This window comes from Rhinatrema bivittatum, chromosome 5 (genome assembly GCF_901001135.1).
Source record: "Rhinatrema bivittatum chromosome 5, aRhiBiv1.1, whole genome shotgun sequence".
NCBI classification, from domain to species: domain Eukaryota; kingdom Metazoa; phylum Chordata; class Amphibia; order Gymnophiona; family Rhinatrematidae; genus Rhinatrema; species Rhinatrema bivittatum.
The window spans coordinates 270,209,135-270,223,200 of record NC_042619.1 but is presented as its reverse complement, the minus strand read 5'-3'; the positions used below and the strand labels follow the sequence as shown (position 1 = coordinate 270,223,200).

General features: G+C 40.4%; 1 protein-coding gene across 1 annotated transcript; it reads right to left on the bottom strand.

The window, feature by feature from the left end:
- Nucleotides 1-5,275: 5,275 nt before the first annotated feature.
- Nucleotides 5,276-13,751, bottom strand: GKN2 (gastrokine 2). Its single transcript, XM_029601785.1, has 6 exons — nucleotides 13,631-13,751; nucleotides 10,867-10,911; nucleotides 9,958-10,095; nucleotides 9,622-9,732; nucleotides 8,143-8,284; nucleotides 5,276-5,547 (listed from the first exon to the last, which is right to left on the bottom strand). Exons 1-6 carry the CDS (start codon nucleotides 13,640-13,642, stop codon nucleotides 5,456-5,458), a joined length of 540 nt encoding a protein of 179 aa, XP_029457645.1. The 5' UTR covers nucleotides 13,643-13,751; the 3' UTR covers nucleotides 5,276-5,455.
- Nucleotides 13,752-14,066: the final 315 nt, after the last annotated feature.

The following is a 14,066-nucleotide window of genomic DNA, read 5'->3' as shown; positions in this document are numbered from 1 at the left end:
CACAGAGAAGGTGGTGGATGCCTGGAGTGCTCTTCCTGAAGAGGTGGGGAGGACGAAAACAGTAAACAAATCCAAAAGGACAAAGGATAAACACTGTGGACCCTTAAAAGTTAGAGGTTGGAAATGAAGAAAAGAGTACATGGGGGTAACCTGTATGGAGTGGCAGTTATCATCCTTAACGAAAGGCATGGGGATTATTACCCTTAACTAATTAGCTTTCATGCTTTTGACACAACTGTGGCATCGCTCTTCGCTTCAGCGGGAGGAAAAAAAGGAAATTAGATTCAGATGACAGTCAATGCTGGGCCCTGACATTTATGATCCTGGGTAATGATATGCAGACATTAGGGGAAACATACAGACTGCTTCTACAGCCAAGTCCAAAAGCAAAGCAAAGTAGCATGTTCTGAATTATCAAGAAGGCTGCTCACCCCATAGCAGTAATTTTGTTATGGGTTTGACTGTTCCTTGGTTTGGATTGTTAATATTACTACCTTTAACATAAGGCTTGGGGGTAACCTGCACGGAGCAGCAGTTACTACTCTTATCAGAAATATGGAGATAACCTGCATGGAGCAGCAGTTATTACTCATCTGAAATATGGGGGTAACCTGCACGGAGCAGCAGTTACTACTCTTATCTGAAATATGGGGGTAACCTGCACAGAGCAGCAGTTACTACTCTTATCAGAAATATGGGGGTAACCTGCACGGAGCAGCAGTTACTACTCTTATCTGAAATATGGGGGTAACCTGCACGGAGCAGCAGTTACTACTCTTATCAGAAATATGGAGGTAACCTGCACGGAGCAGCAGTTTCTACTCTTATTAGAAACATGGGGGTAACCTGCATGGAGTAGCAGTTACTACCCTTATCAGAAATATGGGGGTAACCTGCATGGAGCAGCAGTTACTACTCTTATCAGAAACATGGGGGTAACCTGCACGGAGTAGCAGTTACTACCCTTATCAGAAATATGGGGGTAACCTGCATGGAGCAACAGTTACTACTCTTATCTGAAATATGGGGGTAACCTGCACGGAGCAGCAGTTATTACTCTTATTAGAAACATGGGGGTAACCTGCATGGAGCAGCAGTTACTACTCTTATCTGAAATATGGGGGTAACCTGCACGGAGCAGCAGTTACTACCCTTATCAGAAATATGGGGGTAACCTGCATGGAGCAGCAGTTACTACTCTTATCTGAAATATGGGGGTAACCTGCATGGAGCAGCAGTTACTACCATATGAAATGTTCTGTGTAGATGAATGGACCATTTGGTATTTTTCTATTTTACTGTTATGAGTTGCAAGCACAATGGAACAGAAAGAAATTGTTGGATCAAAAAAAATAAAAAATTAAGAATTAAAAAGTAGAAAGGGAGTCTGGTGTTAGCTGACTAAAAATAAAATTAGCTAAAAGGTAGCCAACAAAGTGTTTAGGTACAGACGAGTCCTGTATTAGGCTACTAAATGTTTAAAACTTCACATTTTGGGGAATAATAAAGGTCCCTTGCCTGAAGGAGCTTACCTCTTATAACTTTTCTTCCCATTACATTCCAGGGAAGTGGCCTATGGGGTTTGTATAATGGGCTGGGCATTGGAGACCCGAATTCAAAACCTTCCACTACCACTTTCTGTGACCTGGGACAAAGTCAGTTTAACTTCTGCTGCATCAGCAGCCCACTTACAGGGTCAGTATAGCGTTACTGCTGAAATGGGATTTGCCATAAATATCACAAATCCTATTTTGGGGAGAGAGCAAAAGAAAGAGAGAACCTTGGAGGAGGTATGTACATTAATCAACTTTTTATACCACTGAAAGAGGGGCCATTCTAAATTTGGTGTGAGGTTTTGGTGGTGACCCAGGTTGTAGGGGCAGTTTTACATGCACAGTCAGAAGTACGAACAGCACAGTAGACAGCAGAGAAGACTTTATGTGATTTGGAGTAATGAAAGGTATAAAAAGATGAGATTTGTATATTGTACTCTCGACCTAGCTTGATGCACTCTCTACCTAGCTGCTGTCAAACTAGGTCAAGACTACATTGTACAAATCTCATCTTTTTATACCTTTCATCACTCCAAATCACATAGAATCTTCATTGTTGTATAATGTGCTGTTTCTACCTCTGACGTGTATGTAAAACTGCCCCTTAAACCAAACCTACCACCAAAACCTCACCCCCAGTTACTTGTTGCCCTTCTTACAGTTGTATAAATAGTTCTTATATGAAAGCCTTCTCAAGTCAGTCTCTCTCTCTCTCCACTTTAGCATGTTATTTAGGATTTTTTTGTGACATTTTGGATCAAGCAGTGTATTCGTAATTTGTTGTACCAGGCCCTGGTTAAAGGTTTATATACAGTAAAGTAACTTGCTGAAAATGTTTTGCCTTTGATTCCAAATAGCTATACACATCCATAGTCTCAAATTATATTTTGAATTTTTAGAGAAAGAGAGGAGATGGGACAGAAAGGGAGATTTTATCCAAAACTAACATGGTGAGAAAGAAACCCCAACATGTGAGAGAGTGGACATGCTAGGGGGCCAGACCTGCCTCAGGGGCTGCTGGGAGATTCTGCTAACCCATTGCTCTGAGCCTTTTGCCAATCAGCTGGTACACAAATTACAGAGCAAGGGTACTATGAATCTAACTAATAAGCTGTAATTAATAATGAGAATATTGTACAGCCCAATGAGAAATGTGAGAAGCATTTTTATAAGTCAGCCACTTCCTTTCTGTTTTTTTTTGCCATGCGGAGTGTTTTATAAGTCATAATTCAACAGTAAAGGTTTCTCAAATTATTTCCAGAATTTTGTTACAGTAAAATTGAGTTTGCCCTAGTAAGAGAGGCAATGAAACTTTACTATGCACTTCATGATGTGTGAATATAAGGATGATAAAAAATATACATAAATAATACACATGTGGTTAACCTTTGGTCACCAATGAGATGGCCCTAGATCCCTGTCATTAGGATTATACTGCTAGGGGGACAGACCATTCCTTGCAGCACCTTTTCCTTGGGTTGTCTGTGATGGTTCAGTCTCTGCCTAAGGAGGAGAGGGGCACTAGAAACAGGGTAGGTGTGGTGAGTTTGAGCTGGTTTCTGAGGAAGGAGCCGGGTTCAGGAGCTGGGGGATTCTAATCAGGAGGCCTATGCAGTGCACCCCTTGTCTGTTTAGAGTCTGTCTCTGTTTTGAGAGAAGGACTTTATATTACTGTTGGGCAGTTGTTTGAGTTTTGCTGGGATGGATCCCTGGATTCGTGTGGTGAGGGACAAGCCCCATATCCAACGGCCAGGGCTGAGAAGACCTACCTGTGATTTCTCCTGCAGTGGAATTGCAGCAGTGACTCGTCACCTCCAGAGAGTTTTTGGACTGTGATAGATCTTGACCAGTTTTTGATTGTAAGGAGGTTTTTGTGCTACCCCCTCCTCACAAAATAGTGTGGGCTATATTAGCCTGGGTTTTTCCCAAGTATTGACCTTTCCTCCTGACAGGAACCAAACAGAAGAGCAAGGAGGACAAGAGCAGGAAATTCTGAAGACCCTCCAGAAGATCTTCATCCAGTGGAGCAGGTCACAGGCTGGGCACCAAAGACTGAGAAGTGAGACTCAAGCAGGATTTTTCTGAGTTGAAAGGGCCCCACACAGAATAAGCTTCCCCCCCCCCCCCAGAGACTGGGATTCTCATGTACTCAGGACAGGAGGGGTGAGCTAAATCCCAGGGGTCCTGAGCTGAGAATCACCTACACAGGAAGAATTGGACATCCAGCTGTAACACCCAGTATGTGTCACTTGCTGCACAGTACCACATCCCCAGAGACACTGAAGCGCAAACGCAATTAAGAGAGAGTCCCACCACCACCTGGGTCAGAAGGAGATCCTCCTTCCCCACCACAGAAAGAACCCACACCTTGGGAAACACGGAGAAAGGAAATAGAGTGGTTAAAGACAGCCCTGATAGAAATATCTTTTGTGTGCCCTTGGAAACCACTAAATCCATGAAAAAAGAGTTACCAACGTAATGCAGTACCCATAGAAACACAGCGTATGACGGCAGACAAAGACCGTAAGGTCCATCTAAGTCTTAATGATTTCATTCCACATGCAATGCCATAGACCCCAGAAATATTTCCTGATGTTGCTTCTGAGTCTGCTCCCTTGGACTCTCATACCATGACATCTTATTCTAGAACAGTTATTCCTCTGAAAGAGGTCTGCGTCTTGTGCATTACCTGCACCTTTGACGTATTTGTCTCTATCATATCTTTCCATTTCTCCTCCTCTCTCAGGAATTCATATTTAGGTCCTTAAGTCTTATTTCATATTGCTTTTGGTATGGACCATGCACCATTTCACTATCCTTTCTTTGGATCTCCTCCAACCTGTCTATATCCATTTGGAAGTATAGTCTTCAGAATTTAATACAGTATTGTAGGGGAGGTTTCACCAATGGCCTGTACAGAGATATTATCACCTTTTTTTCTATTGGTTATGCCTTTGTATCCTGTCATCTCTCTGGCTCTGGCCACTGCCTTATCATAATGTTTCACTAACTTGAGATCACCAGACACTACCACACCCCAAGGTTTTTCTTCTGGTTGATGCAGCTTCTCAACTCCCCATCATGCACCGCTCCCTTGGCTTTCTGCACCCCTAATGCATAACTCTGCATTTTTTTTTTGCTTTGAATTTTTCCTGCCAAGTATTCACCTACTTCTCGAGCTCTCACAGATTTTCATCAGGGTGTCCACTCTGTGGCAGATCTTAGTATCATCTTCAAAAAAGGTAAACTCTTCCTTCCAAACCCTCTGCAATATCACTAAGAAAGACCTTGAATAGAACTGGCCCCAGGACAAACCCCTGAGACATTCCACTAATCACCTTTCTTTCTGAGTGAACTTCATTTGTCCCTATCACTCAATCAATTTCTAATTCAGTCCAGTTCTTGGATCCCATTCCCAGGCAGCTCAGTGTGGGACAGTATTAAAAAGCTTTGCCAAAATCCAAAAGCACCACATCTAGGGTTGCCCAACTGGTATGCATGCGGGGGGAGGGGGGGGGGGGGTGTAAAACCAGGACTGGATCAACTTGTCCTGAAAATCTGGAGTCAGTTGGCAACCCTAAGCACCTCCAGCACATGACCTAATTTTCTGGTGATCCGGTCAATGAAATTGATCAAATTTGTTTGACGCGATATCCCTTTGGCAATACCATACTTTGGGTTTTTAACGAAAAAATTGATGAAAGGAAGTCTTTCAAGAGCACTTAAATGCCACATCATCTTTTATTTCTTTTATCACAGATCTTCTTTCTTGAACAAAAGGCAAAAGGGAAGCTCAAGGCATAGCAGTGAGTGGAAGCTGAACTGCATCAGGCCCAAGTGCGAAAGAATTCCCACCACACCTTTCCAGAAAAGACTCTTTTCCTCTAGTGAAAGGATAATATTTAAAAGCTTATGCCACCACAGACAGAAATGCCAAAGATACCCAGGAGTCCGGCTTTAGCACAACCTGCAGTCTCGAAGAAAAAATCATTTTCTAGACACAGGAGGGAAAAAGAGAGAAAAAAGTAACAATGAATGTCTTTCTCATTTTTAAATTCTTCGCTGGATACACCTTAGAGTATAGATGTAGTACATTACAGCTATAAATACTACAAACAATAAGTACATTGTATGTACTTTGTGGTGATGCTATGATCTCACCTGCAACATGCATTTCAGTATTTTTCCATTATTTCACAACAGGCATATTATTTGCATGCAGAACATCCAGTTATCAGACTGCAAGGGGGCTCGTTTTATGCAATGTTTTGCTAATGGATATTCTTTATGCAAAACTCAGGCTTCTGATTGGACATGGGCAGGGTCATAAGCCATCTTATCAGCTATGCTTTCCTGGGGCATGTTAGGCACCCTCTGGTATTGGGACTGCATGTGGTGCAACATCTACCTGCTAAACTGTTATTAGCCAGTACACTACTGAATGCTTAATTAGTCTGCTGTTGCATAGTTGATACACTACGCAATAGGAGTGCGCATGGGAAAAATGTTCATTTCGTTTTATTTTTCACTTTGTTTTATAATAATTTTTTTGTTTTGTCATTGCTAAAACCATTTAGTCTATACTAAAATGACAAAACAAACAAATTGTTGCTATTTTTTGCATCATTTCAGATTGGAAATGACACAAATTGTTAACACTAATTTCATTGTATTTTCCATATGATTTGAAAATGAAAGCACGTCCCTACTACTCACTGAATAATTATATTGCTTTTATTTTATTTATTTATTTTCTCCTAAAGATACTAGAAAACTGTGTACAAAAAAAAAAACAAATAGACATAAACAAGCTTGCTCGTATTCCCTGGTTAATCAATGCTTAATAATTCTGTAGCAAGACTATGGGTGCCCGTTCAATGATAGGTTACTAGACTTTGGACACACTGATCACAGCTTGGTGTTTACAATATGGATGGCCTTCTCCATACTGAATTGCTCTCATTTCCTAGATTATTGTAATTGCATTTTAAAAAGAAATACAACGGAACAAAGAACTTCAAAGTAACAACTTCTATATTATCATCAATCAAAGGTTGGCAATTCTGGCACACCAAATCTCTCTGGGCTCTGCTCCCCTCTTTCTTTTCCCCATGTTTTTTTTAATGTCATTGCCCTAGACCACTCTCTACTCTCTTCTCGCTCTTTTAGGGATGTATATTCATTTGGAACAAAAATAGAAAATTGGATATTTGAACCTGCTTTTGTTTCGTATCAAACAAAAGAAATTCTACAAACAAAGCTTGAACATTTTTTTTCCCGATTCGTTTCCAGCAAATATTGCACCCTTTTTGCAGAAAAAGAAACAGAACAAAAAAACAAAAAAAATTAAAACATACAAAAACATAAGCCATTTTACAAAATGAAAAACAAACAAATGTTATGGCCCAGCACATCCCTACTCTCTTTTGCCATTTTTCCTGCCAGTATTATTGCTAATTTGCTACCAGAGCTTCTGATTACATGCTTAGCAAATCTCATTTTCCTTTTGATTAGATATTAGAACATAAGAACATAAGAAATTGCCATGCTGGGTCAGACCAAAGGTCCATCAAGCCCAGCATCTTGTTTCCAACAAAGGCCAAACCAGGCACAAGAACCTGGCAATTACCCAAATACTAAGAAGATCCCATGCTACTGATGCAATTAATAGCAGTGGCTATTCCCTAAGGAGCAGATTTTCAAAGGGTTACGTGCATAAGATACGAAATCCATGTTATAAAATCAGGTGTAGATTTGTTCGCGCCGGGTTGCACGAACAAATCTACTCCCGTGCGCACCTTTTAAAATCTACCCCTAAGTAAACTTGATTAATAGCCGTTATTGGACTTCTCCTCCAAGAACTTATCCAAACCTTTTTTGAACCCAGCTACACTAACTGCACTAACCACATCCTCTGGCAACAAATTCCAGAGCTTCTAGACTGGATCTTCTGAGAAGCAGTTAATGTGCATTATAATAACTATATAATGCCCTGCTAATGCACATTACTCCTTTCTCAGAATATTGCAACAAGATTTTAGAAAACATATATCACTATTGAATAACACCTGATTATTAAGTGTTCTTCTAGTATAAATACAGCACAGCCCTCTTTTCACATCTCAATGCATTGAAAACCAGGTTTGAATCAGTTTTCAATATGATTTGTTGAAGATGATTCATTTCTCAGCTATAAACCAGTTTGGAACCAGCCTCTAGAGGTGCGCATCAGTTCTGAAGTAGCGTAAAAAAGTCACCCTTTGTTTTGTTATACATCATTTGAAAAAGCAAAGAAAAGCAACAAAATCACAGGGGAGGAGAGCCTGGCCCATTCCTTTTGTTACTTTCTGTTTTGTTTTTTTATTTGGTATTTATTTTGCTTCAAATAAATAGAACAAAGTGAAAAACATCAAACAAAATGAAAAATGAATTTAAAAAAAAGCTTGAAAACTATTTATATGCACACCCCTAGCAGTTTCTAAACTCCCTGGATGAGAAAGGTGAACAAAGATTTCCTGTTCGTTTGACTAATTTGTGAGCTGAGAAAATGTTCGCTGTCAGGTAGGTTTGACATGAATTAGGGACCTACCTTCTAGCTGCACTGGATAAGTAGGGATAGCTCTACACATTGCTTCAATGTGTGGCCCAAACTGAGCTATATCGACGAATGGAGATTTTGCAGAACTGTACTGCAGCCGGACTTGTCTTGGGAAAGGAATAAACCTCTGCATCTAGACAAAAAAACAAAAACAAATAGAACCCCATTAAAATATGGCATAGGTTCTCAAACCTATTAAATTATATGTGGTATATGTGGTAGATATTCAAAAGGCCTCTAACTTAAGAAATTAAGCATCTAGATCTGCATTAATGATGGTTTTCCTCTGCTGAGCTGCTAAAATTAGGAGCCCATTTTTGCAAGCTGGAGTGGGATCAGGTGAAGTAAGTTAGGCACTTTGTGCTTATTTTCAATGCTTTGTGCCTGACTTAGGGCATTCCTAAATGTAGATGGTTCAGTATAGTCATCTCAAGTTAGGTGACTTTTCAACCTGAAACTGAGGGGTCTTGGTCAGGCACTCAGCTTTCTTTGAATATCGGCCTCCACATTGCTATGTGCTTTGATTTTTCTTGATCTCCTAAACCAGACAGAGATGTGCACAACCAAGAAAAACATTCAACATATTCAAGAACCCTTTTATTAGTGAAAGGGACCATTTTCAAAGCAATCAAGCCATATTTGCCCCATCTTTGATTGCCCCATCTGATGATTGCCTTCCTCTGGCAGGCTGAAAGCATGTGCATGCATGCAGAGTATGCAGACCTTGAACCAGGCTGCAAGCAGGCGTTCTTGGGGGTGTTCAGGTCGGGGAGGATAATAGCGCATTTTCAAAAGTACGCATGCTATTTTACACCTCTTGGCCGTCCACGTGAAATAGCAGGTGCCAACTGCAAGGGCGCTTTTAGCATGCGTAATTTGCACTAATTTTCAAAGAGAATATACGTGGGGGATTTTAAAATTGCCCCCAAGATTATTAGACTCATTCTGGAAACTGCCACTACATACAATAACAGATCTCTGTAAATATAAAATATGTGTAGATCCCCACAAGTGGAACCATGTGTTGCTCGGACAGTGGCTTCCAGCACAAGTGTCCGGAAGATGGTGGGAAATTGGCAGTTAGTTGGCATGATCTGCGAGGACCAGCAGATACAGCAAGCAGCTACATCTTCTAGATCATCCTGCAGGAGGGAGATGGTGTTAGCAGTAGGGTGGGGGATAGAGCTTACAGATACTCATTCCCTGTAAATGGCTTGTTGGGTGTCTGCCAGTAAGAGTAAGAATATAGTAAGAAAATGTTTTTTAGCGGGTGGAGGGGAGAGAGATGAAGTAGATTGAAAACCAAAGATGTGGGATTATAATCTGAAAGACAAAACATTCCCTGTTCCTTATTTTGATTATCTTGATTTGTGTGTATTAGATTTGGGTTTATTTTTTTGCCCTTGAGTTTTTCCTGCAGTGCCCTGCCCTACCCTGCTGCTCTAATCCACAGACACATCATGCAATTACCTTTTGGTTATAAGCAAGTTGTCTGAGCTCCTGCAGACTGGGGAAGATTTCCCTGTTCATTCTACCAACGTAGCAAGCTCTGCGGGAAAGCAGTCTTGTAGCAATGAGACCCTTTAATAATCAAAATAGAGATTCAACAGTTTGACAACGTTCACTTGACTGGAAACTGCTACAGTAGACATTGCCCATATAGGCTGTACTGTAAGCTTTATACAGTCCTATTAAAACAAGAAGAAAATAAAAAGAAAAGGAAAAGGTTGCATATGTTACAGCAGAAAATTGTACATGAGGAATCACCAGAAAAGCTCCCCAACTTTTGCAGGGTTTGTGACTTACACGTCCATAATCAAAAATTGAATTTGAGGAGCACATCCCAGCATGAGAATTAATGTTGGCAATGTTGTTTTTGTTGTTGATGTTCACAGTCTGGTGGACACTGCCGCCATCGTTGCCCTGGTTTATGATACTAATTGACTGTACAGAGAAGAAGGACATTGCAATAGTGGGTTAGGTACTATATGAGGAATGTGATTACCTCCCCACTTACTAGTGCAGAGTTCTATCCACCCTCTCCTATTGCAACAATGGGTTAGATATTATATGAGGAATGTGATTACCTCCCCACTTACTAGTGCAGAGTTCTATCCACCCTCTCCTATTGCAACGATGGGTTAGGTACTATATGAGGAATGTGATTACCTCCCCTACTTACTAGTGCAGAGTTCTATCCACCCTCTCCTATTGCAACGGTGGGTTAGGTACTATATGAGGAATGTGATTACCTCCCCACTTACTAGTGCAGAGTTCTATCCACCCTCTCCTATTGCATCGGTGGGTTAGATATTATATGAGGAATGTGATTACCTCCCCACTTACTAGTGCAGAGTTCTATCCACCCTCTCCTATTGCAACGGTGGGTTAGATATTATATGAGGAATGTGATTACCTCCCCACTTACTAGTGCAGAGTTCTATCCACCCTCTCCTATTGCAACGGTGGGTTAGGTACTATATGAGGAATGTGATTACCTCCCCACTTACTAGTGCAGAGTTCTATCCACCCTCTCCTATTGCATCGGTGGGTTAGATATTATATGAGGAATGTGATTACCTCCCCACTTACTAGTGCAGAGTTCTATCCACCCTCTCTTATTGCAATGGTGGGTTAGGTACTATATGATTACCTCCCCACTTACTAGTGCAGAGTTCTATCCACCCTCTCCTACTACCGTTTCAATGTACTTACATCGTCAGCCAGCGTTTGGACAAAGAAGAGGGCAGTGATGGCAATCTGTAAAAGAAATTTGGAAATCTTATTTCTAGTCAAATATAGCCTTTAGTTCCAGGTGAGAAAGCTTTTTATTTTTTTCTACACAATAAACCATAGGCAGTTAACAAAAGCAAAAAATAATTCAGGATTTTAGAAAAACTGGAAGTCCAAGCACAATCCAAGCACAATCCAAGCACAATCCAGTGCCAGCACAATCCAGTGCCAGCTCCCACAGATTTCCAGCTCCCACAGATTTCCAGCCATAGGTTTTTTGCAGCCTGCCATAGCAAAATCGAAAAATGGGCAGTAGGAAATTTGTAAATGTTCTCAGCTTGCCACAAGAATCCACGGCAAGAGTGAAGGTTGCCAGAACTCTAATACAGTCTACACTGGGGGCAATCAGCGCTTTTCACTAATAGTCATGACCCTGTTTTGTCTTTTCGTTTGAGCTTTGCCCATGCAGATGTGGCAACATCATCATTCTAAAACCTTCACAAATGGTATCCTTGTGGTTCATTTTTAATTTTTTAGTATATATATTTATTTATTTATTTATGTTATTTAAAATCTTTTCTATACCGTCATTCAGTATATTACCATCACAACGGTTTACATAGAGGCACATATAGTAAATTGTACATGTTTCTGTTCCTAATATTAGGGTGGTGCCTTATAAGTTCGGTAACATAGTTTCATAATAAAGTCTATATGTTCAGTGTTGTTTAATCTGTCCTGTGATTACAATAAAATACTTATTTATACATTTCAATTAAGGGTGTAGTAAACAAACCATGACGTACATACATATACTGTGCTAGTGCTGTATAAAGGTTTTGTGTGTACAGCTTTCAGCGTTTCTCTCTTTCTTGCTCTCCTTGTAAAAAGGCTTCTCTAAAGAGCCATGTCTTTAAGTTCTTTTTGAAAGTCTTGAAGTCTCTCTGTAATCTTACCTCTGTGGGCATGGTGTTCCATAGTATCGGCCCGGCCAATGATAGTGCTCTTTCTCTGACTTGTGTTAGTTTTGCAGTTTTTACTGAGGGGATAGTTAGGAGGGCTTTGTTGGCAGATCTGAGGTTCCTGTGTGGGACATGGACTCGGAGAGTTGTGTTTAACCATTCCGCTTTCTCGTCGTGGATTAGCTTATGTATAGTGCAAAGGGTTTTATATTTTATCCTGTGTTCAATTGGCAGCCAGTATAGTTCAGCCAGTGTTGCAGTGATGTGATCTCTTTTCTTTTTCCTGTTAAAATTGGTGCGGCTGAGTTTTGTAGAATTTGGAGTGGTCTTATTGTCGTGTATGGTAATCCTAATAGTAGGGCATTACAGTAGTCCGTGCTGGCAAATATTAGCGCTTGTAGGACAGTTTGGAAGTTTGTTTGATTTAGTAACAGTTTAAGTTTCCTGAGTACCATTAGTTTGGCATATCCTTCTTTGACCTTTAATGATATGTGTTGTTTGAGGTTGAGTTCAGTGTCTATTATTACCCCGAGGTTCAGTACTTTCTCGGCTATTTCAATTTTCTGATTGTTTTTAGTAGTATTGGAGATTGGATGACTGTTATGTTTTTTCATTCAAGATGGAGGAATTCGGTTTTTTCTATGTTAATGACTAGTTCCATTTGATTTATATATATCTCTCTCTCTCTATATATATATATATTAGCAAATCAAGGATTAGTAGGAGCTTTATTGATTACCTAAGTTTAAAATCTATTTTAGCATGTTTTCTGCAAACATGTTATTATCACTACTCTCAAACTTGGATGATGGGGAGAGAAGTGAAGAGCACATCCCATGTCATCTCTATTTTTTATAGGATGTAGTAACTTAAAGTAAAAAACAAACATGCAGACTGGAGCAGTGCATGCAAATCTATCTCATGCATATTCTCTGCGGCTCTGGAGGACCAGAGCTGGCTCCTGAGCTAGACTAATGCAGTATTTGTAATGTTAATAGTTTTTTTTTTCAGATTGCAGTTTCACAGCAGTACGATGGCATTGAAAATACTGTAAAGTGAACCAATAATAAAGCACAGATAATAAACTACTTTAATGGTAAACATAAAAAAAAAACAATGTCAGAAGAGATCAGTAACTGATCCCTTCCTCACCCCCACTTCTATGTCTCAATCATAAGAAATTCATAAAGGATGCACGCTGCATGGAGTAAAGCGCATACACTGCCTCACCTACCGCTGATTTCATTGACAGTGTGATTATAAATTATGCTCTTTATTTCCATCAGTAAGTAGAGTGTGGAAGATGTTGGAATGCTTTCTCAAAAATTCTTCATTGTAATAAGATACTCCTGAGTTTTGCTACCACAGGACCTCAGGAAAAGGTCATGAAATTCTCACTCCCGGGCATTGCTGTTTCCATCCTCTGCCAAAGCTCCCTAGAAACGTTGCACCTTTGTTTTGAACGCTTCTCATCCTCACATTGATTTCACAAACGTGGCACCCTCAAAGAGCCACACACATTGGACATCTTGATCTTTAAAGAGCCAACATCGCTATCTGTTTATTCCCCAAACAGAAAAATGCTAAGAGAGTTTTACATAGTCCATCATGCCCATTGAAATCTGGATTTATTCCAGTCATGATGAGACTTATGCTCAAGCTCACAGCGTCCTCTCACAAACATAAATGAGGCACTCATCTAATTTCTGCCAATATATTTGCCTCTCATAACATCGCCCTGGCATTTCCAGCAAAAGATATAGATACGGTTTGATGATACATACCAGTGCCTTCATTTCTGCCTTCACCTTTTTTTATTCCCTATAGATATATTACGCACGGGAAGAAGCCACAGGCAGAATCAAATGGAATCATACAAGTTGCAACTGCTAACTTTTATATCTTGCAAGAGGTGTGGGAAGCCCAGCTTGGAAACAAGATTTGTTTCGATAGCCTAAGTCCGTATCTGGGTGACACACCAGGAGTTAATGAGTCACGAAGCAGTTTATCTGAACCACATCCGTGGCATACACACCAGGTTCAGACTAGAGGTGCCTCACTGCTGCTTTAACTTTAACCTGCTCATTAATGGTCCAATACTCAATGTGAAAAGAATAGTCAATCCCCTGAATTCACTGGTTTAGACACACTCGGCCACTCAAGAATGCCATCGATTTGGCAGACCAGTGTACTGCAGTATAGGAGTATGCATGGAAAAAA